A 26,434-nucleotide genomic window follows, 5' to 3' on the forward strand; every position below is an offset into this window, starting at 1 on the left:
CAGTCAAAAGTTTTATTGAGACCAAGATTCTGTACAGATTTGGAGTGTTCGAAACCATAGTAACGGATCGTGGGCCATCTTTTATTTCAAAAGAAGTTGAAGAGTTTGCAAGCAAATACAAAATAAAGATGATCCAGTCCAGTCCTTACTACCCGCAGTCAAATGGCTAGGCAGAATCTAACAACAAGATTTTGGTAAATATTATCAAAAGAATGGTGATAGATAGTCCGGAAAAGTGGCATGAAAAGCTGGGGAATACTTTGTGGGCATACAGAACTTCCAAGAGGGCAGGAACAGGGACAACTCCGTATGCTTTAACCTTCGGGCAAGATGCAGTGCTTCCCATGGAGATCACTGTGAGTTCTGTTAGAATTCAAAATTAGTTTGGGTTACATAGTAAGGAGTATATCGAAGCCATGTGTCAGGGGATTGAAGACTTAGATGTAGCCCGAATTGAAGCCTTGAACCAGATTCAGGAAGGAAAGAAAGCTGTTGCCCGAGCTTATAACTAAAAGGTGAAGACAAAGTCCTTCAAGGAAGGAGATTTGGTGTGGAAGACAGTCCTTCCTCTAGGAGCTCAGCTTAGGGGTTTTGGAAAATAGAGCCCGACATGGGAATGTCCTTTCATGATTAGTCGAGTATTAGACAAAGGAGGATATTACTTGGCGAACCTCGAAGGAAATTGGCAGAAACATCCCATTAATGTTAAATTCTTGAAAAAGTATTGTCCTACGTTATGGGATGTTAGAGATTGTTATATTGAAGAGGATGCAAAGTAAAGCAGGTTTCGGGATGTTAAAGTACAGTGTATATTTATCAATCATTCAAGAAGACAGAAAGACACAAAGCTGCTAAGATAATCTTCATTTCATTTCTACAAATTGGTGAAGTTTACAACAGATTCAATTCCGATGTGCTACGTTCTATTCCTTCCTATTGCAATGACGTCTCAGCTGGTTTTCCGATGTCTTCATGGATAGAATCCGATCAGGTGATCGGGTTATGTGGCCAAGATGCGCTTGGTAGAGGATCCTCAGCCAGAGTCATCACCATATATGATGGTGAAGCCTGATTTATCATGACGACAAGCAGGAGAACAGGTCTTCATGAGGAAAACCCCTGACCAAGGGTGTTGGAGATAGCGGGGTGTTTGACCAAAGGTGTTGGAGATAGTGGTTATCTGATGAAAACTCTTTTTCTCACGAAAAGGAAGTTTTAGGAAACCTCACTTGAATCCTGAAGAACTCATTTCACAGTTTTGGGGAAGGAAATTAAGAAGGCAGGAGTACTCAGGGTTAATGGTGCGAAGGCTGAAGGAGGTCTGTTGGCTGAACAGAAGCAATTTCAAGCCTAAATTTATAGAAACCTCAGAGGATAGCCCAAAGGTCGTGAGAAGAGCAAGAGACGCAGGATCATAGATATCCTGTCTAGAAAACACAAGTTCCAAGGGTAGGTATACAAGCATGCGGATATTCAATCAATACTGGCGCCTGAAATTCCAGTCTGAATATTGATTGAAGGGGGCACTGTTTTGGTTAAAACTTAAACTTTTGGCTCAAAAGGGATGTGGCCCAAAAAGAGGAGAGAAACCCGAAGCCCAGCCGAAGCCCAGAAGGCAGAAAAGGCCTTTCCCGACTAGGTGCAGACCATTTGCACCACTTGCTCACCTACCCAAAGACCAAGTAGTGTAGACCAGCTAGCTAATCAGCCCAAAAATACTTTACAGTGGCAGTACAAGTAAATAGCTGATGAGTCACTATCCTTCAAAACTGCATTCGGGCAAGATTACTGTTACAGGAGGCCAAGCCAAAATGTTTATAAAAGAAGAAAGAAAAATCAGAGTTGAGGACACTCAAACAAACAAACAAATACAAGCACAAACTCTGCTCAAAAGCCAGATTTGCCTTCAAACGAAGCTGTAGTCAGCCCAAGCCTTCATCCATTTCGGGATAAACCTTCACTCTAGCCTTTGTAATAGCTCTGCTACCCTGTTCAACTCTTGCTGTAGTATCGATTTCTTTCTGTAAACTCATCTCCCTACCCCTTTTCTAAAGCTTTCAACCCCCTTGATAAACCACAAAGATAAGAAGTTGCAAGATGATCAGCCTTGCCCGACAAGCCTTGCCAGACAAGCCTTGCCCGATAAGCCTGCCAGTGAAGCAGAAGCCCGACAGAAAGCATCAACCGGCGCCAACCTCTCGGGGAGCTGTGTGCTCGTCGGCCAGGGAACATCCCCGACGGAAATTCCTGCCACGAACACTTTCAATATTAGAACTTGCTGAAAATGGAAACTTGACCTTAAGTAGCCCCTCCAAAGTTGCATTATGGTCAACTAATTCAAGATCAAAGGTCTCTAATTCTAGTGTAGCAAAGCTTCTTGACAATGGGAACTTTGTCATAACAGATGCATGTTGTTATATGGCAGAGTTTCGACCACCTGTTGGATACTTGGCTGCCGGCTGCTGAGCTTGGATACAATAATCGCACCAAGAGAAAACTAGTTCTTTCATCCTGGAGAAATGTGCAAAATCCTGCACCTGGTCCTTTTTCTTTTGAGCTAAATGGATTACCTTTTAATTTATCTGACTATTCTGATGCCTTGATTAGAGGCACACTTGAAGTCAATGGTCAGCTTACGTTTTATGCCTGGTACTAAGACTTTAGGGAATGAGATCCAATTTCAACTGAACCATCAGACTAATGTGAGGTCAATATGTGGTGTGGTGTTTTCAATATTTGCAAGCAGCTGTGGGATCCTCATTGTCATTGCCTTGAAGGATTTGAACCCAAAGTTAGGGAAAATTGGAGACTACAGGAATTCTCAGATGGCTGTATGAGGAAAATTCCTTTTCACTGCAGTCCTGGGGACTCATTTTTGGCGATAACTGATGTTTCATATCCTCATAACTTCAAGGAAATTTTCCATGTGAGCATTGATCAATGCAGATCAGAATGCTTAATAAATTGCTCAGGCATTGCCTTTGCGTATAATTTTTCGGATAGTCAGTGTTACATGTGGACAAGGGATCTTAATAATATAAAGATAACACAACCATCCGCACTCGATTTCATACGTTATTCTCCAGATAGCACAGTATGGTATCTTCGGATTGTGGATTCTAAAAATAAGACAATGAGAAAGACTACTTGGATTATAATTGGAGTACTTGTAGGGTTCTTTTCCATCTTAAGTAGTGTTTTCATTGTCATGATATTTTTTAGGAGGAGATGGTCAGCGGGAGCATTGGCGACTACTGGCAATTCTTTGGTGCTTTACAAGCATAGAGATTAAAGAAGAGCAACAAAGAACTTCTCCCAAAAACTCGGGGAATGAGCCTTTGGTTCTGTATTCAAGGGGATATTGCCTAATTCAACAACCATTGAAGTGAAAAAGCTGAAAAGTACAAACCGGGGAGAGAAACAATTTCGTACTGAAATGGGAACTATCGGTGTAATCCAACACATTAATATTATTCGCATGCGGGGATTCTGCGCGAACACTTTAAAGAGGTTGTTGGTTTATGACTACATGCCAAATGGTTCTATACAATCTCTTCTACTTCCAAAGAACCTGATAAGGTTAGACTACATGCCAAATAGTTATCTACAATCTCTTCTACTTCGAAAGAACCCGATAATGTTAGATTGGAAGGTTAGATACAGTAGGGATTGCCTGAGGATTAACTTACCTCCATGACGATTACAGAGACTGCATAATGCACTGCGATGTTAAACTGGAGAACATCTTGTTGGATTCAGAATACAGTCCGAAATTGGTAGAATTTAGTCTTATTAATTTGTTTCATTTATGTTTCATAGGTTGGTAGCTCATGGAGTTCAGATCACTGCTTATGACCGTGGTAGCTCATGGATTGCAAGGACGATCTATTGCTCACACCAACTGTGCATTGGTTTATGCTCTCGTCAGAGCAACCAGTGCACTTACAATATCACTTACAGAGACGGAGATAAGACTGCCGGGTATTATGTTTGTGATAAAATACATTTTGAAATGATTACCCGGCAATTTACCTCTTTTGAATCAATTATTTTTGGGTAAATATTCTAACATTTATTTTTATTTTTTAACAACCATCATACATTTTCTAGTTTATTGACGCTTCATACTTCCCTTGGGTGCTGTCTTGGAAATAGGTGTACTACCTAACTATGAGTCTGGCATTATTAGGTGGAGCCCATACAATGGCATACTTGGGTTTGGCCCAGGAGATGCATCAATTATTTCGTAGTTGTCCTCTCGGGGGTTAGCCCCAAATATCTTCTCCCATTGTCTGAGGAGAGATGGCAATGGAGGGGGCGTACTTGCTCTTGGGGAGACAATAGACCCGAGGATGGTTTATACTCCACTAGTCCCAGCAGTGTAAGTCTTTATTTTGTATGTATTTATTATGTGTGATTAAGTTTTTTCCTCTAACTAAATTAACTAACTCCTAATTGGTGTTTCAGGAATTATAACGTAGATCTTCAGAGCATAGCTATGAATGGAAAGATGTTGCCTATCGATCCAACAATCTTTAGCACATCACACGACCGAGGCACATTAGTTTATTCGGGAACAGTGTTGACATATGTGGTCGAGGAAGCGTATGATGCTTTCGTTCATGCTGTATGTTTATCAAGCTTTGGTATGAATGAAAAATATATATGACATTCTAATATAGGAAAGAATACACACACACGCACACACATATGTTATTCATGTGTTATGCAAATATCATGAATCATTTTGGTTAAAAAATGAAAAAAATAATAAAGCTACACGATACTTCATAAAAATTCACATTCTGACTTATGCTATAGACCCACTCAACCCCAGAGCATACCCTGCCGTGAGGGCTTATCTAGTGCATGAGAGATTTTTCAATGTGATTAGAATAATGAGTGATACATCATGCGCATGGAAGTATTAGCACATAAGTTTCGGTATGATTGTATTGATACATAAGTTTCGATACGATATATCGGTACAAAGTTTTGGCACGATATATTGGTACATAAGTTTCGTACGATTGCATCGGTACATAAGTTTCGGTACGAATGCATCGGTACATAAATTTCGGTATGAATGCATCGGTACATAAATTTTGGTACGAATGCATCGGTACATAAGATTTGGTACGAATGCATCGGTACATAAGTTTCGGTACGAATGCATCGGTACATAAATTTTGGTACAAATGCATCGGTACATAAGTTTCAGTACAAATGTATCGGTGCATAAGTTTCGGTACGAATGCATCAGTACATAGGTTTCGGTACGACTGCATCGGTACATAAGTTTGGGTACGATATATCGATACATAAGTTTCGGTACGAATGCATCGGTACATAAGTTTCGGTACGAATGCATCGGTACAAATTTTTTTGTACGAATGAATCGGTACATAAGTTTCGGTATAAATGCATTGTACATAAGTTTCAGTACGAATGCATCGGTACATAAATTTCGGTACGAATGCATCGGTACTTAAGTTTTGGTACGAATGCATTGGTACTTAAGTTTTGATACGAATGCATCGGTACATAAGTTTCAGTACGAATGTATCGGTACATAGGTTTCGGTAGGATTGCATCGGTACATAAGTTTGGTTACGATATATCGGTACATAAGTTTTGGTACGATTGCATCGGTACATAAGTTTCGGTATGAAATATATCGGTAGATAAGTTTTGGTACAAAATATCTCGACACATAACTATAGTACTTACATAAGTACGCAATATGCATATATATATATGCAGATTATAACTAATAAATGAAACACTAATCTTAATTAAAAATTAATATCTAATAGGATAAAATTGAAAAAACCAATAATCAAACTTTGAACCTAGCGTAAAAAATTAAAAAATAAGAAAAACAAAAACATGAAAATACTGTAACCTCCATCTCCCTCCCTGCAATGCCTTGGATGAAATCGCTTCTTGCATTTTATAAAAAATGAACCCTAATAAATAACAAAAAAAGAATGATTTAAAAAACAAAAAAGTGATACCGGGGATAGGATTAATACTCAGTGGAAACGAAGCTGCTATAATAATAAATAAATAAAATAAAAGCGCATACGAATGAAATCAAGTTGTTTGTTTGATTCGAAAAGCTAAAAAAGCAGAAAAATCATCAATGACCTAAATTGACAAAACTAAAAGGATTTTGTAAAACGTAATTTAATCATCCTACATATATAAACAATAATATACGGCTTAGGGTTTTTTTACATTTTGCTTACGTAATGAATATTCAAAAGACTAATAACTTGATTCGTTGTAGAAGGTATCAAAATTTCATATCAATCCTATGAAAGTTGCCGGCCTCATCGGCAAATAGGGAGATGGAGGTTACAATACTTCGAATCAATAAAACTAGGGTTTCTTCATTTTGAATTTTATTTTTAATTACCTTCCATATTTTATGCTTTTTGAATTTTATTTTTATGTTTAATATTAGTTAAAATCCACTTAAGCATCCATGTCATTTAATGAATGAATGTGAACCTTTGGATGTTTTGTAATCTAAAGGTTTAAAAAAAGTGTAAAAATATTTGTCAAAATGTTTGTCCCTTGATCCTATCCCATATATATATATATATATATATATGGCTTCAATTATCCTATCCCATATATATATATATATATATATATATGGCTTCAATTATTGTGGAAACTTAATATTAATTGTCAAATAATATTTTTATTGTTTATGAGGATCAATTTATAATACATTAAAAATCTCAATAATTATTACAATCTAATTAATATTTGATCGTTACAATTAAATGTCAAGGACTAAAGTTAGTCTTTAAGCTTATACATGGTTTTGTTCTAAAAGTAATATTCTTCAAGGATTGAAATATAATTTTTTAATATTTTTTAAAAAAAATTCAAAATCTTTTTCCAATCATGTTGATGTTAATTATAACTACTACTAATAATAGGGTTGATCGATGCCAATAAGTCCAAGACTTTAATAATGTTTTTTTCCTCGATTTTATGTAGTTTCCTTGATCAGATTGAGTGTTTTCCATGACTTCATCATTGCTCTTGGCGTTCATAACCTTGGTGGTGGTCGCGATATCCACGGTCTATTGTGGCCATGCCGTTGTTCTTCCACTACGTCCGGCAGTCCCCACCCGATATCCCGTCAAAGTACAACAACTTAACGCTGGAGATCAAATGAGGCTTGTACGAGTCTTCAAACACGACGTCTGCGGCCTTGTACACATAAATGTGGTGTATGATATGTTTTTTTTTTCACATGTTGGATAATTTTCTTTTGTATATTAACTTTTCAAATGACAATCTCATATTTATCTATATCTCTTTTCTAGATTGACTGGCAATCTCATATCTGTACAACGCCCATCGTTTATGTCTACAGACACATGTCTTCATCAGGTCATCAACACCATCGTCTCTGTTGTCTCTTAGTCCGTTCTGCTCCTCAGCCGATTAGCAGATGCTTAGCGCAGGTCAGACACAGGTTGTCATCAAGACATCAACGCCATCGTCTCTGTCGCCTATTAGTCCATTCAGTAAATAAGTTTTGGTATGATTGCATCGGTACATAAGTTTCGGTACGTAAGTTTTAGTACGAATATATTAGTACATAAGTTTCGGTTCGAATGCATCGGTACATAAGTTTCGGTACGATTGCATCATACATAAGTTTCGGTATGAATGCATCATACATAAGTTTTGGTAAAATGTGTCGGTACATAAGTTTCGATACGATCGCATTAGTACATAAGTTTCGATACGATCACATTGGTACATAAGTTTTGGTACGATTGCATAAGTACATAAATTTCAGTACGAATGTATCGGTACATAAGTTTTGATACAAAATGTCTTGGCACATAACTATAGTACATACATAGGTACCTAATATGCATATACATATAGATAGAGAAATTTGTACACAATGAAGAATATATGATTATATATGACTTTTATTAGGGTTTTTTTATTGGCACCCCACAAATTGTTGAATACACCCCATTCAATATTTAATGTTAAATGACTTGTATAACATGACTATTTAAGCCCTTTAAAGTTTTTATTTTTATTTTTAAAGAACAATTATTTTCTTCCTGCACCCCAAATCATTTAATAAGATTTTGACTTTTTTCCGTTCTTTCCCTTATTGCTCATTCTCTGTTTAGTTATTCTTAATTTAATTTATATTATGTAGTTTCTTGATATGCTGTAATGCGTTATTTATGAATTAAAGACTACACCTGATATGGGTATTCATGAATTGCTCGTGATTTTTCACAGTACTGGAAAAGAAGAAGCAATAAATAAAGAATACAGTAGTCCAAACTGATATTTGTAGGTTGCAAATGTTCACTTCCCTTTCCTCTTTTTCACGAAGTTTTATTTAGAGGTCAAAGTTTTATTTAGAGGTTGCAAATGTGCTTAAGACAAAGACTAAATTTTCTTTTTTTTTTGGGTACAAGATGAGTACTTGAGGTGGATTTTGGTGTGGGGTATGTGGGGTGTATGGAATGTGTGGGGTGTGATGTGAGGGTAAATTTGGCTAGTAAGTGGGGTGTATTGAGATAATTTTTAGTTTAAAAAGTAACTGTGAGGTTATTAAGTATGGATGGTGTATATTGGTGGTGGACCATGCTTAGGCCTATAAAGTTTCACACTTAACAGCCATACTTCCACCTATTTATGCATCACCTCTTTCAGCTTTTCAATAAATCTGTTAATGTATCTACTCATAAACCCTGGACTTGATAGGGGAGGAATTCGTTCTTGATCGTAATTTCGATCATAAGGCACCTATAAGTCTATAACGATCTATTAACTCATAAATCTCTTTTGGAATAAACCAGTAGTGGAGCTAGGAATTTACAACGATGGGATTAAAAAATAGTTTTAGAAAATCGATCATACTTTCATTTAAAAATAGCTTTCAAATATATCAAAATGGAGATTACAAATAGACAATAGAGTGTCTAACTTTCAAACTCAAATTACACATACACTAATAGCTCTCACTCAAACAAAATACATAACAAATTCCTCTCCCAAAAGCTACCGAAAGTAATACTAATACGAGTGATTGCTCATAGCACAAATGAAGCAACCCAAGGAGAGCATTAGAGGGATGGAAACCAAAAGCATTAGAAGGATGGAACCAAAAAATAGCAAATGGCCCACTAAATTTGGCCATAATTCATCTGTTGATGAGATAGGGATCAAATATTTTTTCACAAGAGAAAATTTATAAACTTATTGGGGTCAAGGGATCCCAATGCACCCCCTTGGCTCTGCTAGTGGAATAAACTATATGGAATGAGTTGTTTAGTTGCCATAGGGGTTGGTTGATAGTCATTAGAGACAGTGTCCTGCATTGCAGGGCAGGGATTTGTATCTCTTTTGAAACCTCATATCTAAAAGCCCCTTTTTATATGCCTAATTACTTTGGGAATGACGAATAGCTAATATGGTATGCAACCTGATTCACGTTTAGGGAATGGGATCCGATTTCAACTGAACCATCGGACCAATGTGAGGTCAATATGTCGTGTGGTGCTTTTAGTATTTGCAAGCAGCTATGGGATCCTCATTGTCGTTGCCTCGAAGGATTTGAACCCAAAGTTAGGGAAAATTGGAGACTACAGGAATTCTCAGATGGCTGTGTGAGGAAAATTCCTTTTCATTGCAGTCCTAGGGACTCATTTTTTGAGATAACTGGTGTTTCATATCCTCAGAACTTCAAGGAAATTTTCCATATGAGCATTGATCAATGTAGATCAGAATGCTTAATAAACTGCTCATGCACTGCCTTTGCGTATAATTTTTTGGAGTCAGTGTTACATGTGGACAGGGGATCTTAATAATATAAGGATAACACAACCATCCACACTCGATTTCATAAGTTATTCTCCAGACAGCACAGTATGGTATCTCTGGATTGTGGATTCTAAAAATGAGACGATGAGAAAGACTACTTGGATTGTAATTGGAGTACTTGTAGGGTTCTTTTCCATCTTAAGTAGTGCTTTCATTGTCATGATATTTTTTAGAAGGAGATTGTCAGTGGGAGCATTGGCGACTAATGGCGATTCTTTGGTGCTTTACAAGCATAGAGATTTAAGAAGAGCAACAAAGAACTTCTCCCAAAAACTCGAGGAAGGAGCCTTTGGTTCTATATTCGAGGGGATGTTGCCTAATTCAATAGCCATTGTAGTGAAAGAGCTGAAAAGTACAAACCGGGGAGAGAAACAATTTTGTGCTGAAGTGGGAACTATGGGTGTAATCCAACAAATTAATCTTATTCGCATGCGGGGATTTTGTGCAAACAATTCAAGGAGGTTGTTGGTTTATGACTACATGCCAAATGGTTCTCTACAATCTCTTCTACTTCCAAAGAACCCGATAATGTTAGACTACATGCCAAATAGTTCTCTACTATCTATTTTACTTCAAAAGAACCCGATAATGTTAGATTGGAAGGCTAGATACAGTAGGGACTGCTAGAGTATTGGCTTACCTCCATGACGATTGCAGTGACTGCATAATACACTGCAATGTTAAGCCGGAAAACATCTTGTTGGATTCAGAATACAGTCCGAAATTGGCAGACTTTGGTCTTGCGAATCTCTTGGGGAGACACCACAGTCGGGTTTTAACAACCATGAGAGGAACTATGGGCTATCTCGCACCAGAATGGTTTTCGGGTGAAGCCATCACACCAAAAGCCAATATGTTTAGCTATGGCATGTTGCTGATTGAGGTCATGTTAGGGAGAAGAAACAGAGATGGTTAGATGAATAGAGAACTTCCTTCCCATTCGTCTCGTGAATGCAGTTAATAAAGGGCAAGATCTTTTCGCCTTGTTAGATTGCAGGTTTGAAGGTGAAGTTGACGAAGATGAACTAAGCAGAGCATGCAAAGTGGCTTGCTGGTGCATTCAAGAAGATGAGAAGGATAGGCTAACAATGAAGCAGGTGGTTCAAATTCTTGATGGAGTTTTGGACATCGATGTTCCGCCAGTCCCACAGTTCCTCCAGCGCCTTATCTGAGGTCCGTCAGAAGGCATTAACAACCAGGAGACCATATCCGGTTTGGGTTCATGGTCATGCTCCGATGTCCAAAGTGCATTTCAAGCCGAAGTCAACAACTGTGCATTTCAACCCAATCTTAACTACCTGTAGACATGCTTGTTGGATATCGAGGCAAATCATAATATATGTTTATGTAATCTAAATCCGGATTTCAGGTACCATAGATTTATAATCTATGTATGCTGGTTATATATTGTTGATCTTCTAGTGTAATTGCATGAATTTAATTTGTTCTCGTATATTCTCTTCTTTGGATTGCTAGCTAGAATTAATGTACTCACGGAGGATACTATTAACGTGTGTTTGTTTGACTTCACTAAATTTCATTAGATTAGATTGGACTAATTTATAATGTAATCACATGTTTGTTTCACACGAGACTAACTTAAATGGTATTAACTGGGACTCGTCCCTACTAAAACCTTAGCTAGAAGGTCTTAGCGAACCCCCCCAAAAACGAAGGTCTTAGTCTTCCATCTTCTTCCCACTCAGTTGGCTCCACGCACAGCCCTCCAAAATCATGACACAAATAAATCTCAAATCCGAAACCCTAGATTAGAGACCAGAGAGATGGTCGATGCAGATTCCAACAATTTCGCCAAAATAATCTGCTCAATTTGCTACAAAGACCTCAAGCCCATTTATGAGGATCTCGAATCCATCTCCATCTGCGGCCATGTCTTCCACGAGCTTTGGTCTATCTATCTCTCTCTTTCTCTCTTTCCTCTCTTTTCCTTCTCGCTATCCCTATACGTAAATATGTATTCAATTTGTGTATGTTTGTTTAATTTCAATGTATGCATTTGTTCGGAAGATCCCCACGTGTCGACATGTAAATATGTATTCAACTAGTTGAAAACCATGAAACTTCATACTAATAAACTGAGATAGACCCTTGTTTTAATATTATATGACTGAACGAAGTTAAAGTTTCACTTTAAATCTTAACAATAAGGGCGGCGACCCAACTTTTTTTTTAAGAGAAACAGTAGTGGTTTATTCAAAGGTATCAAGAAAGCATATAATCTTGTAAGATGACCTTCGACAATAAATCCGGAGGTTTTTCAAACCAACAAAAATTGAAATCAGAAGACAAGATTGTGAAGATTGCAGCAGTAGTTTTAATGAAGACAATTAAGAAAACTTAGACTTGTAGAGAGAGAGAAGAAGAAAGACTTTCTTGTATATTTCTTTGTAATCAATGTTTACATTTCTTACACCTTAGTCATATATCTATTGCTTACTGCATAAGCTAGTATCTTAACAAACTAACTACACATTCTAACCACCAACATATTCTAACAGATTCTAACATCCTTATAACTTCCCTTGGATATTTTGACACTTGTCATCATCTAGGCACTTGAATTCTCTTCACTTGGATTCTCATCTTTGCATTTGTTTACACTCTTACAACCCCCCCTCAATCTCATGCTCGAGGGAACTAAGCATGAGATTGCCACAATGCTGCTGGAACAGAGGTGCAGATAAACCTTTCGTGAGTATATCAGCAAATTGGTCTGCAGATGAGACATGTTGAACTTGAAGATCACCCCTTGTAACCCTTTTATGAACAAAGTGATAGTCAATCTCAATATGTTTAGATTTTGCATGAAACACATGATTGGTAGATAAAGAGATAGCTGAGAGGTTGTCAAAGTAAAGCATCGGTGCTTGAGGAATAGAAATGTGTAGGTCACAAAATAATTGCCTTATCCAAGCTAGTTCAGCTGCTGTGATAGCGAGGGCCCGATATTCTGCTTCTGTGGATGATTTTGACATAGTGTGTTGCTTTTCCCAAGAGATAGGATTGGACCCAAGAAAAATTATAAACCCTGAGGTAGATTTTCTATCATTTGGATCCTCGACCCAGTCAGCATCACTATAGGACTGTAGATGTATTGGCCCTGGTTTAAAATGAATTCTATAGTTTGATGTTCCCTTAAGATACTGAAGAATTCTTTTGACTGCAATGACATGAGACTCCATAGGATTATGCATGAATTGACATGCTTGATTGACAAAGAAGGCTATATCTGGTCTTGTAAAGGTGAGATACTGAAGAGCTCCAACCACATTGCGATATTGCTCCGGGCTATGATAAGGCTTGCCATCATTTTCTAGAAGCCTGTGATATAGCAAACAAGGAGTAGCACATGGTTTGCAATCCTACAAATCCACTTTGTCAATGAGCTCAGTGATATATTTAGATTGAGAAACAAATAATCCTTCATCTGTGTGACTAATCTGCAACCCCAGAAAATAATGTAGATTGCCTAAATCTTTCATCTCAAACTCTGTAGTGAGTTATTTGATGACTTGAGAAATCAACTGAGATGAGCTTCCAATTAATATGACATCATCAACATAAAGTAGTAATATGACAATGCTGTGGTGAGAATGAAGAACAAATAAGGATGAATCACCATATGAGGGCTTAAAACCCAATGCAGGTAGAAAACTGGTGAATTTGTCATTCCAAGCTCTTGGAGCTTGTTTAAGTCTATAGAGCGATTTTTGAAGCTTGTAGACATAAGTTGAAAGATGTTGAAGGCTTTGAAAACCCGGAGGCTGCTCCATATACACTTCTTCTTGTAAAAACCCATGTAAGAAGACATTTTTCACATCTAATTGCCGTAGTTGCCATTTGAACTGAGATGCTAAAGCAAAAACAAGTCGAATTGTTATAGGCTTAACCACATGACTAAATGTTTCTCCATAGTCTATACCTTTTTCCTGACTATAGCCCTTTGCTATAAGACTTGCCTTATACCTTGCCACAGTACCATCTGCATTCTTTTTAATTTTGTACACCCATTTACACCCAACTAGGTTTTTACCACTTGGAAGGGGAACAAAAGACCATGCATTTTGAGAATGAAGAGCATCTACCTCTTCCTGCATTGCATTCTGCCATTGTGGTTTGAATGATTTGGGTTCTAAGATAATGGACTGAGAACTAACACTGGCAGATAAAGCTCTCCTTTTGATGATACCATTCTTGGATCTTGTAACTATATGGTGCATATTCATTGGTATTGGAAGAACCTCATGAAGGTGTTCTTGTTGGAAATTAGGATCCACATGGACTGGATGCTGTGTAGGTGTAGGTGCTGGTATTTCATAATGAAATAAGTGATTGGAACTAGGACTTGATTATGAAGGATTGAAAAATGAGTTTGCAGATGCATGTGTTTCCAAATAATCTGAAGCTCGAGATGCAGGCAAAGAATCTGAGGCACTAGATGCAGTCAAGGACTCTGAAGCACGAGATGCATTTGTAGATATTGAACTTGTGATATGTGATGAAGATGCATGAGAATGAGGTGGTGATGTGACTTGATTTGTTAAGGTAATGCATGGCAGAGATGGACAAGAGTGCAGTGAAGTAGATGTGATTGGAGGTTGAGAAGATTTAGGAGAACTTGAAAACTGTTTGTATGGAAAAACTGATTCATCAAATAATACATGTCTAGATATATACAGTTTATTTTGAGCAATATCTAGACATACGAAGCCTTTGTAATTTCCTGCATAACCTAGAAAAACACATGTTGTTGTTTTTGGTTGTAACTTACTAGTGTTATATGGTTTTAAGAGTGGAAAACATGCACAACCAAAAAAATTTGAGATGAGTAATACTGGGAATTTGTCCATACAACATTTGATAGGGAAACTGCATTTTTAAGGTAGCACATGGCATTCTATTAATGAGATATGTTGTAGTAGCACAAGCATGAAACCAAAAAAGATTTGGTAATCTTGCAGTTTGAAGTAGTGTAATTGCAGTCTCTACAATGTGCATATGCTTTCTGTCAGCGAAACCATTTTGTTCAGGGGTATATGGATAGGATTTTTGATGAATAATACCATTTGTAGCTAGAAAAGATTGAAATTGTGAACTGGTATACTCTCCACCACCATCACTTTGGAGAACTTTTATTTTGACAGAAAATTGAGTGCACAGAAAAGCATGAAATTTGACAAAGAGAGCAAACACTTCTGATTTATTTTTCAATGGAAAAATCCATATAAATCTTGTACATTCATCTATGAAAGTTACATAGTATCGAAATCTTTCATATGACAGGAGAGGGGCAGGTTCCCATACATCACTATGGATGACTTCTAGTGGATGTACAGACTTAGTTGTAGGAAAAACAAAAGGTATTTTGGTGAATTTTCCCTCGAGACATGATGTGCAAACTGATTTACATGTGTCAAAAGAGATAGAGACTTTATTTTGATGAAGCATTGCAGAAGTGATTGCATTAGATGGGTGACCTAGCCTTTGATGCCATAAACTGGTACTAACAGGTTGTGCAAGAAAGCATTTTTGTGATTGAGATGATGTAGATGATGGCTTTTGAACAATATGGAAAGGAATATGGTAATAGCCAGCCTTACACAGCCCCTTGAGAAGGATTGTCCCTATGAGTTTGTCCTGAACCCAAAAACATAGATCATCACATATGAATCTGCATCTATTATCCTTACATAGCTAATAAACTGATAATAGATGCTGAGATATTTTTGGGAACATATAACACATTCTTCAATGCAAGACTATGATTAGGAGTGTGTAATTTTGAAGTTTCAATGTGAGAAATTTGCAAACCTGCAACACTTGCTGTGGTTATTGTGTCATTGGCATGATATGGATTTGCCAGATCCAAGTTGGCTAGCTCAGAGGTCATATGTGAGGTTGCACCAGTATTTGCAACCCAGAATTAATCCATAAGTGCAGAGGGTTGATGATTGACATGCATGGCTGCGAGATTTGAGGATGGTGACTTGCCTTGATAGGCAAAATTGCCTCTGTGATAGCACTGAACTGCAGAGTGACCAAATTTCCAGCAAATTTGGCATTGAATCGGAGATTGAGAACTTGTGACTTGTGAACTGTGTCTCTGAAAGCAATCAGCTGCAACATGCTCTTTTTTGTTACAAATTTGGCATCTTGGGATCTCAGAAGAATGATCAGGACAATGAGATTGAAATGGTCTTGGAGCACCAAGAATTCCAGGACTTGTGTTGGATGGAGGCTGATAAAATTTGGGGCCAGAATAATATGATCTGCCTTGTCCTCTGCCTTTGAAGTTAGTGCCCTTGTACCCTTCTTGATAATGACCACCACTGTTAAAAAATTGACTGCCATTATTGTTATAAGGACCTCCAAAACTATGACCAGAAGAAGGTAATCCATTACCATTACTCTTGTAGTTTTGGTCATTGGTTTCAGAGCTTGAACCAAATTCAACAGAATGGGAGGAATCTTGGTCAAGAACTAAAGTTTTCCCTTTGTTAATTGCAGTACCAGCAACCATTGTAGAACCACAATATGTTGATGTTTCAAAGTCCTGACCAATTGTAGTCTTTTCTGCCAACAATTGAGACCTGAAATCCTTTAGCGAAATAGTGTTCTCTCTTCCCTTTATGACATATCGAAAGGTATTAAATTCTGCATGAAGACCTTTCAGAGCAAGTATGATTATATCATCATCATCAAAATGAACACTAGCAGCTGCAAGATGATCTCTGGCATCCTTGATCTTTTGCAGATATACAGAAACAGACTCAGAACCTTTCTTGATGTTTTGGAGTTCAGTTTTCATTTGAAAAATCGTAGCTTTTGTAACTGTTGAAAATCTTTCAGCAAGATTAACCCACATTTCATGAGAGCTTCGACTTCCAATGATGCAGGACATCGCCATTGGAGACAAGGTTACAATGATCAACTGTATAAGGGCACGGTCATGCATCTTCCAGACAAGATAACCATCGGTCTCAATCCCTTCACTTGTAGAGTCATCATCAAATCGCGGAGGACATTTTCTTGAGCCGTCCACAAAACCCATAATGCCATGGCTTTCGAAGAAAAGAGTGATCTGAAAACTCCATGTGAGATAGTTAGAATCATCAAGCTTGACTGTAACGGATGTCGAAATGGTGGAAATAAAACCGGTGATCGGAGATTGAACGATCTTTAACTGATCAGCAGTCACCATGGTTAATGTTGTATAAAATTCTTTTACTGAGACAATTTATCGAACAGTTGGTATGCAGGAACGAAGAACAATTTCTTAAAGTTTTATGGAGATCGGAAGAAGCCAATTGTTTTGTTTATCACACAACAGATTGCAAACTAAAGGGTAAAGAAGAGAAAGAAATGCTTTGATTGAGGTGCAGAAGCGCCAGGTCGATGCGAGGCAATGATACCATGTGAAGATTGTAGCAGTAGTTTTAATGAAGACAATTAAGAAAACTTAGACTTGTAGAGAGAGAGAAGAAGAAAGACCTTCTTGTATATTTCTTTGTAATCAATGTTTACATTTCTTACACCTTAGTTATATATCTATTGCTTACTGCCAAGGTATTAAATATCGATGATATCGGAAATATCGGTAGTCCAAAAACACGGAAATATCGATAGAAATATCGGGATATTATCGATATCGATAAAAATAATATGGAAACCACGGAAATTGTAAGAAAAACTTGGAAATTTTTATTGAAACTTTGCAGGATGTTTATTTAGTCAATTATCTATTAGTTTATCACAAAAAATTGGAAGGAAATGCATTGCATGATGGATTTAACTTATTTAAGTTGATTATATAGTGAGCTGGCAAACATGATGGATTTAAAGGATGTTTATTTAACTGATTTGAGGTGACCCAACCACACACACATAGACACGCCACCACACACGCACACATGTTAGATTACACACGCACATAACACATGCACGCAGATAGAGACTCCTCAGTCTCTCTCTCTCGATCCTTCTTCTCTCTTCTCTCCCTTCTCCCTAGATTACACACGCACGCAGACAGAGACTCCTCAGTCTCTATCTTTCGATCTTTCTTCTCTATTCTCTCCCTTCTCTCCCACACACACGCACAGAGATATGTCGATCTCTCTTCTCCCTTCTCCCACACACACGCACAGAGATCTGTCGATCTCTCTTCTCCCTTAGCCTCGTCGGCGCCGTCTCTCGAAACTCTCATTTCTCTCTGCACCGAGTCTGAGACCTACATACACACACGCACACCATCGCACCTGCTTCAGGAAGACACCCATCGTCATCAGCAACCTCGTCTTTCTCCCTCTCCTTCTCGTCTTTGCAACTCGGCGAACGCAGGAATTCTGGATAGTTTCTTGAATTTATCTGGTTAGGTAAGCTTCGGTTTACCTCTTTCTGTTCCACATTGAAGCTTATATGTGAAATTTAAGTTCAAAATCGTGTTTTTGCAAGGTTTTTGGGATGAAATTGGCTCGGGTTCGCACAGATCCATCTCCGGCGTTCTTCTCCGATTGGCACAGATCCAAGATATCGCGATAATTTCGGTAATATCACGATATTTTGATGAAATCTCATTGGATAAGCATTAAAATATTGTTAACCCGAAAACTCGATATTATCGGCGAAATATCGCCGATAATATCGGCATTTGAGACCATGCTTACTGCATAAGCTAGTATCTTAACAAACTAACTACAGATTCTAACCACCAACAGATTCTAACAGATTCTAACATCCTTATAACTTCCCTTGGATCTTTTGACACTTGTCATCATCTAGGCCCTTGAATTCTCTTCACTTGGATTCTCATCTTTGTGTTTGTTTACACTTTTACAAAGACCAACTTGGTCATACAGTGTGTGGCAACATTTGCGGATTGACAAACATGACATACTTTGGATTCTTCAAAGCCTCTCAGATTTCCTCTGATGTCCTCGACCAAAAGATCAGTAGGAGAGGAACCCCCATTCAAGCTGTCAATGTCTTGAACCACCTGCAGGTTGCCACTCTCCAAAATAATATGTTGTTAATGCCGCTGCACAGCCCATAAGATACCATCCCGAGCAGCCATGAGTTCGACCAATTTGAGGTTAGTCACGTGTGGTATTTTGCGAATGAAACCTCCGGCACAGCTACTGGTTTCGTCACGAAAAACCACACCAACACCCCCTAAATTCGAGAGGAACAGAAGGAACCACCAACATTAATTTTTACCCATCCGGAGGGAGGAGGACACCAGCGGGATGGCGAGTTCAAAGGTTTGGGGTGACCCAACTCTTGATAAGCCTTTATAAGGTTTCAAATATTCAATGGGGGTAGAGATTCATATATAGTATCTCTTTCAACAGTAATGAAAATAAAACACCGATAGAGCTTTACTTATGACGTGAAGTGATCAAACCAAATTGGCTATTTTTTCTTATACATAGATATTTTTATACTAATAGGGTCAAAGAAATAATTTACAAGTCTCAATTAAAAATTAAAATTTTATCTTGTGTGTATTTTCTCATAAAGTTTACTTGTTTTGGAACAAACGATATTATCTACACTAAAAGATTTGACATATCAAATGGAGTAGAAAACCTCACGAGATGTTAAATTGCCACATATGCCTTAAAATTAGTCAAATGCAACCAAATTGTTTATTAAATAAATTACTTTGATTCGATTATACATTTATACTGCTAGTGTAAGGAAAAAACAACGAAAGTAACCGGCTAGAAAGGCCGTAAACTGAAAAAAAGAAGAAGGATGTAACTGGGGTAGATCGTTACCTTCTTCAATTAGAAAGACCGTCTTATTTGATTGTACAAGAACTGAATGTAATCGGAGTCTTTCTGTTTAAAGAACTGTTGGATATAATGTTACATTATTAGAAGCAAAACATAACTTTACTTTAAACTATTATCTCTCATCGGTCCTTTTCGAATCTCTTCCACTGGTTTGGCTTCCGTAAATTATCGAATCTGCTTCTGCAACGACATCGCTAAGTCCAAATCAGAACCGTTAAAAAAAAGTCTACACATCCAACCACTCAGATCATCCAACCCAAATCACAAACAGATCGCGCCACGTGTTAAAAACCAGAATCCACGGGTCTCACTCACACTCTCTCCCAAAATGCTGGCAACTCACGCGCCACCCTCATTGATAACCTCACTCCTCTGCCTACCTTCTCCCCCTCTCTCCTCTCTTCGCACGCTTCCACTATTTCACATCGCCAATTTTCGCTGCTTCCGTTATAGCCGGAGCTCACTCCGTATGGTAACAGCCATGTCTGTACAGACCGCCGCGTCCGCCATATCATCGCCCGACCACGCTGCCGGGAAATGGTTTTCGGTGCCGGAGCTCCGACTCCGAGACCACCGATTCACTGTGCCTCTCGACTACTCCGTCGATCGTACCGCTTCGCCTAAGATCTCAGTCTTCGCTCGTGAAGTTGTTTCAGGTAATTAAGCTTTATTCACATCATTAATTTAGTTTAATTCGCGTTGTTAGCTGCTAATTACTGTTTGAATGGTGTTGGTTGTGAATTATGCAATCTAGTGTGTGTGATTTGAAGTGATTAATTTGTTCGTGAAGCTCAGAGTTCAGATTTTTGCTGAAGTCGTTGACCATATTTGTGTTTTGCTCTGTTTGGTTGCCAAGAAAATGGAGGAAAGGGAGAGAATTGAGACATTGTTTACTATTTATACAGCTAAGAAAAAGGCACTGATTAATGTTTTGAATTGGAAGAGTGATTCGAATCCAATAACTAACAATGGTGATAGTTTTTAGTTGTTTTGGTCCTCAGAATTGAAAATATGTAAGATTACTCTGCTACATTTTGTTTTCTTACTCATTTAAACAAGCACTTTCGAAGGACAATTGTAGTACTTGAAATAAATATGTCAATGTTCGGAATGTGAAGTTTCTTGTGAATTTCAATTGTCATGAAACTAGTAGAACTGTGCCGAAATTTCTGTTTATGAGCCGCAATTTCTGTTTATGAGCTAATGTCTAGTTTCCACATACCCTCACTTATGTGAAAGTTGGGTTCGTTGCGTTTTTCCTTTTTCCTTAGCATTGTAGACACTGATTGATGTGATGTATTCTGTTATTGATGCAAAAGGTGCTCATACGGTTGTTCTTAACACTTTGATTTTTTATGAATGTTGGTCTAATAACACAACAGGTCATTGACTGTTGAAATATGATGTGTAGTAGTTTTCAGTAGACTAGTGGCAGGTTCCAGAGTAATACTCTTCTTTTGTTTGGTATTTAATTTAATTCAAGTAAACTATATATGGATTCTTAAGACACTGGCATATGTGCATGCAAAAGGCTTAAACTCCATTTAAGGATGGTTCATAACGAGATAAGTAACGGCAGAAGTTGCATACATATGTGGCTATGGCACTCGAGATAAAAGACATACTAAAATTGAGCGTGAAAGCATATGCATACCTGTAAACTGGGACTTCAAAAACTGTCTGCTTTTAGTTACGAAATCTCTTTTTTTTTTTTCTCTCTCTCTAGTGAAGAGTAGATAGTAATGTAATTGGCACGCAAGATTTGTTTCCATTTTGCCAATGTGCAGAATGTTAATATTCTTTGAACACGCAGACAAGACATTTGGTTTTACATGTGGGTCATTACTCCCTCAATAAAATAAATTTTATGTTGCAGTTGGTAAAGAAGAACAACAATTGCCATACCTATTATATCTACAAGGTGGACCTGGATTTGAGGCCCCCCGACCAACTGAATCCAGTGGATGGATACGTAAAGCATGTGAAGAATTTCGTGTTATATTGCTTGATCAGGCATGGGCCGCATGTCTATAGAGACATATCTTATTACAAGCTTTTGTCAATATGCAATACTTTGTTTATTATAGTTGTGCTGATGTATTTTACTTGCAGCGAGGAACAGGTTTATCAACTCCTTTGACAGCTTCATCTTTGTTGCAATTGAAGTCTGAAGAGAAATTGGCTGATTATGTAAAACATTTTCGAGCTGATAATATAGTAAATGATGCAGAGTTTATTCGAGTACGTCTTGTTCCTGATGCTGCGCCATGGACAATCCTGGGTCAGGTATTAATTACAACTTCCTTTGGTATTTATGCTTGCATGTGATCTTTAGAGTTTAGACTATAATGTGATAGTTCTGACGCTTTGTAGTTGCCTTATTTGCTGAAAGACCTACTTTGTTATCAAGGACTTTCTTATGATCCAAGAGTTCAGTCATAATGTCGATATCATTCTTCTTATATGTGAAGCTTTTTCTTTCGTGTCATTTCTTATGGATTGTTCTGTATCCTGTACAACTGAACCAGAATTACAGCTTTTTTCCTTTCCCTTGTGCAGAGCTTTGGTGGTTTTTGTGCAGTAACTTATTTGAGTTTTGCATCACAAGGACTAAAGCAAGTCCTTTTAACTGGAGGAATCCCTCCAATAGGAAATGGATTCACTGGAGACGTTGTATATAGAGCATGCTCTGAACAGATTATAATTCAGAATGAGAAGTACTACAAAAGGTATCCTGAAGATATTGAGGTTGTTCGTGAAGTTGTTAACTATCTATCAGAATCAGAGGGCGGTGGGGTGAGGGTCTAGAACAGATGATCTTGGTTCTGTTCCTACTGTTGAGATTTAAGATCTTTGAAATTAACCCCACTCACCCTTGTTTTTGTACAGGTCCCACTTCCATCTGGGGGCTTCCTAACCCCAAAGGGATTGCAAACTCTTGGTCTTAGTGGCTTAGGATCCAGTGCTGGTTTTGAGCGCTTACATTACATGTAAGGTTTCATGAATATGAATCTAGATTTTAATATGTTACAATTTAGTCATTCTTTAAGTGATTTTAATTTCACTTCAACCCATAGGTTTGAGAGGGCTTGGGATCCTATAATAGTTCCAGGAGCACGAAAGGAAATTAGTTATTACTTCTTGGATGCTGTAAGAAAATAACTGCTTTTTCTTGATATCGAATCTAAGGTTTTGAATATTCCTGGTATAAAGTTAAAAACCTTAAACCATTCCATGTTTGCAGTTTGACAAGTGGTCTTCTTTTGATACAAATCCACTTTTTGCTCTTCTTCATGAGTCCATATACTGTCAGGTAATTGCTTTAATCTAGTTAATTTACAGAAGTTTATACTATATATTCTTAAATATTTATATAGTTTTCATTAGCTTATTAGTTCATCTAGTTATGTAGTTATTTATTTGTTGAAGGGTGCTTCATCACGGTGGTCTGCTCATAGAATAAGGGCTGAAGATGAGGGCAAATTCGATGCAGTCCGGGCTGCAAAAGAAGGTCGTCCCGTACTTTTCACAGGAGAGGTAGGCATTTGCTCCAACCTTCTCTTTCAAAATGACAAAAAGACATAATGTTGACATTCAGTTCTATGAGTGACGGGTAGTTGATGATGTATTTAGATATTAATTCATTTTATACATCTCATGGATAGAAATAATTGACAGCGTATGAGACGTAGAATACCTTGGGGAGTTATAAACATTAATCGATGATATCTAGCCGTGCATAAATTTATGATTTAATTGCATGATGGTATAAAAGCTGTCTAGCTGTAGACCCTTGGACCAGTCTATGGGTTGACTGATGTCCATCGGGAAGCAGTAGATTCACAACTATGTAGCATACCGGGCAAGTGTCTTGATGAAAATTGTAGGAGCTTTCCGCCAGCATGTTGTTATTTGCAGCTTTGAAAAGTACTTTACACACAAATGTTGGGCTTTTTGCTCCTGCAGATGATCTTCCCATGGATGTTCGATGAGATTCATGCCTTAAGGAAATTCAAAGGTGCTTCTCATGTATTGGCTGAGAAGAAGGATTGGCCTCCCCTATATAACATCGATGCACTAAAAAATAACAAGGTGTGCTACCTTTATATGAAGTTAATCTACTTGAATAGCATCTCACCATAAGAATTTTACAAGGGGAAGGAGACCTAAACTTTCTCGCAGCCTGTGATGTTTTCCATTTGTACCAAACCCTTGACGTGAATTATCAGCAGTTTCGCCCATAAGTGTGTAAATAATTAAATTTATTTCTGTCAATGTTGACAGGTACCTGTTGCTGCTGCTGTTTACTACGAAGATATGTATGTCAACTTCAAGCTGGCCATGGAAACTGCTTCGCAGATAGCAGGGATTCGGTTGTGGATAACCAACGAATTCATGCATTCTGGTCTACGCGATGCAGGGAGCCAGGTTTTTGATCATTTGATGGGAATGCTAGATGGAAAGAAGCCTTTGTTCTGATTTCCATGGCAGTTCCTGCACTAAATCTCTGTAGTTTGTACTTTTTTGGGTCAAATGTGTGGTCTGGAGTTGATTCTACTTATTTACTTGATACTTTGGCCTCGTTTGGTATGGATGTTTGGGTTAGACATTACAGAAACTTCTCTCTTCTAATCCTACTATTTTGGGGAGGATTAGAATTGATAAACTTTTCATTTCTTTCCTTCTCCCTTTAATCCTCCATCTCCTACCGCACAATTTTTTTTATTGCTTCCTTCAACGTACCTTAAAAATAATGTCTTACTCATTTTGATCCGATCCTCTACCAAACAAAACATTTATAATGGTGCCTTAGTTGAGGCAAGGAGCTTCTCTATATGTTGAAGTTCAATTTGAGGCTTGTATTATTGGTTTAGAGACTTTCTTTACAATGTTCTTTTCTAAGCAAAATTTGATTTTCTATAAAATTAAGCGAATGTGTACTGTTAATTACTCAATGCACACACAAATGTGAGTTAAGTTAGTTGACTACTATAATAATACAAGTTCTAATTCTCCTCTTTCTTAGAGCTGTTTAGAATAGTCTTGAATATATAATTAGGGATGTGTTATCTGCGCACTTTTGTTTACTTCTCACACACTCTCTTAATTTGCAGTCGTCAGATCAAATGAATTAAAGAATATCAAATGACAGAAATTAAGAGGAGATATGTGAGAAGTAAAAAGAAATGTGTGAATAGCATACCCTTAAAATTAACACTTTTAAGGCCCGTTGTTTTTTAACTATATCATATCATTGTGATATAGGAACTATATAACACAATATTGGAAGTGCTTTTATAATTAAATCACCAAAATGCCTCTGACCGTGTTTCTCAGGAAAAGTTAAAAAGTGCTTTGGTGCTGAAAAATGCAAAAGATGCACATGTTCAAGTGTTTAAGGAAATACTAAGTGTTTTTCAAGAAAGCACTTACATTTTTGTTAAATTTTTTGAAGTAATAGAAGCGTTGATATTAAAAGCGGTTTCAAAGAGAAATTCTTTCTAAATAAGCATTTTCAGACGGACTAATAAAGCTATAAAAGTATTGAATGAAAAGTTAATAATCAAAGCTATAAAAGTATTGTAGGAAAAGTTAATAATCGAAGCTATAAAAGTATTGTATGAAAAGTTAATAATCGAAGCTATGCATAATTTATTAAGCATCATTTACACTTTTTACCCACTCTTATTGGTAGTCTATAAAAAATATTGAGAAAACAACTCTATGTAAAGTTATAAATTGTATACTCAGGGTGCATTTGTTTGGCCTCGTTAAATGGGATTGGACTGGAATGGACTACGGTCCCATGTTTGATAGGTGCTGGGACTAAGTTAAGTGGGAGCAAAGGGGACTCGTGTGGACTAGAGGCCTCCTTAAAGGTTCTTAGCGAGGCCCTTCCCAAACCATGGGACTTGCTAAGACCGGCTTCTTCCTCCTCCCTGCGAGCCCCTCTGTGAGTTCTGGGCTTCTTAATTTTGGATTTCGATGGGATTTAATTAAGATTTGTAGACTATCCCTATCAAGCTGCTTCGCTTCGCCAGGGTCATCATCCTCTAAAATCTCGAATCTCATATTTCCCACCACCAACATCAACCATAAAAAATCCCCCATCTCATATTTCCCACCACCAACCATCACCCGCAAAAAATCCCCAATCTCATATTTCTTGCCGCCACCACCGCCATGGACGAGCCATCCGAGCAACTCCAGAACCTCAAGTCGCTGAATTCTCTGCTACTCAAGGAAACCAAGGACCGCCAGCAACAGGTGGAGTCGCTGGTGCAGGGCAAGGCATATTTGGAGTCTGAGTTGATCGGTTCCGCCGTGGATATTGAATCGCTTATGAGCGAGTTGAGTGAGTAGAGCAAGAAAAATGTTGGGTTAGAGTTGGAGAAGAGTGTTTGTGGTGTTTTTGTTCTGACCCAGATGGAGCAAATGATGTGAGATAAAGTTTGAGATTGAGAGGGCAATGAGTAGAGAGATGGTGAAATTGTGAAGTTAATGAAGGAAGTGGAGCAGCTTGCTGGTGGACTCGAGATCGAGAAGGGAAGCTGAGAGAGAGATTATGTGAAGAAATTAATAATAAATTAATTTCGACAATAAACTACAATATTATTTTCATTATCCTACTTGTTAATCCGACACTGCACCAAACGCTTCACTAAGTTAGTCCAGCTTAGTCTAGTCTAAGCCAGTCTAGCTTAGTCCCTGAAGCTAATCCAGTCCAAGAC

General features: G+C 37.8%; 2 protein-coding genes across 2 annotated transcripts; both read left to right on the plus strand.

Annotated features, from left to right (window-relative positions):
• Window positions 1–9,920: 9,920 nt before the first annotated feature.
• LOC126613876 (G-type lectin S-receptor-like serine/threonine-protein kinase At2g19130) lies at window positions 9,921–11,060 on the plus strand. The gene is made up of 3 exons (XM_050281497.1): window positions 9,921–10,448; window positions 10,501–10,799; window positions 10,846–11,060. Exons 1-3 carry the CDS (start codon window positions 9,973–9,975, stop codon window positions 11,058–11,060), a joined length of 990 nt encoding a protein of 329 aa, XP_050137454.1. The 5' UTR covers window positions 9,921–9,972.
• An 8,956-nt stretch (window positions 11,061–20,016) lies between these two features.
• Window positions 20,017–24,397, plus strand: LOC126626958 (uncharacterized). Its single transcript, XM_050296370.1, has 10 exons — window positions 20,017–20,359; window positions 21,580–21,716; window positions 21,816–21,989; window positions 22,263–22,499; window positions 22,593–22,693; window positions 22,781–22,853; window positions 22,948–23,016; window positions 23,133–23,240; window positions 23,670–23,795; window positions 23,988–24,397. Exons 1-10 carry the CDS (start codon window positions 20,032–20,034, stop codon window positions 24,180–24,182), a joined length of 1,548 nt encoding a protein of 515 aa, XP_050152327.1. The 5' UTR covers window positions 20,017–20,031; the 3' UTR covers window positions 24,183–24,397.
• Window positions 24,398–26,434: the final 2,037 nt, after the last annotated feature.

This window comes from Malus sylvestris, chromosome 1 (assembly GCF_916048215.2).
Source record: "Malus sylvestris chromosome 1, drMalSylv7.2, whole genome shotgun sequence".
Classification (NCBI taxonomy): Eukaryota; Viridiplantae; Streptophyta; class Magnoliopsida; order Rosales; family Rosaceae; genus Malus; species Malus sylvestris.

Coding starts and splice junctions, on each gene's coding strand:
- LOC126613876 (XM_050281497.1), top strand. CDS start 9,973: ATGAGAAAGACTACTTGGATTGTAATTGGAGTACTTGTAGGGTTCTTT. Junction 10,449..10,500: donor ATGCCAAATAGTTCTCTACT/ATCTATTTTACT, acceptor AAGGCTAGATAC/AGTAGGGACTGCTAGAGTAT. Junction 10,800..10,845: donor AGGGAGAAGAAACAGAGATG/GTTAGATGAATA, acceptor TCGTGAATGCAG/TTAATAAAGGGCAAGATCTT.
- LOC126626958 (XM_050296370.1), top strand. CDS start 20,032: ATGCTGGCAACTCACGCGCCACCCTCATTGATAACCTCACTCCTCTGC. Junction 22,500..22,592: donor CAGAATCAGAGGGCGGTGGG/GTGAGGGTCTAG, acceptor GTTTTTGTACAG/GTCCCACTTCCATCTGGGGG. Junction 23,017..23,132: donor ATGAGTCCATATACTGTCAG/GTAATTGCTTTA, acceptor TATTTGTTGAAG/GGTGCTTCATCACGGTGGTC.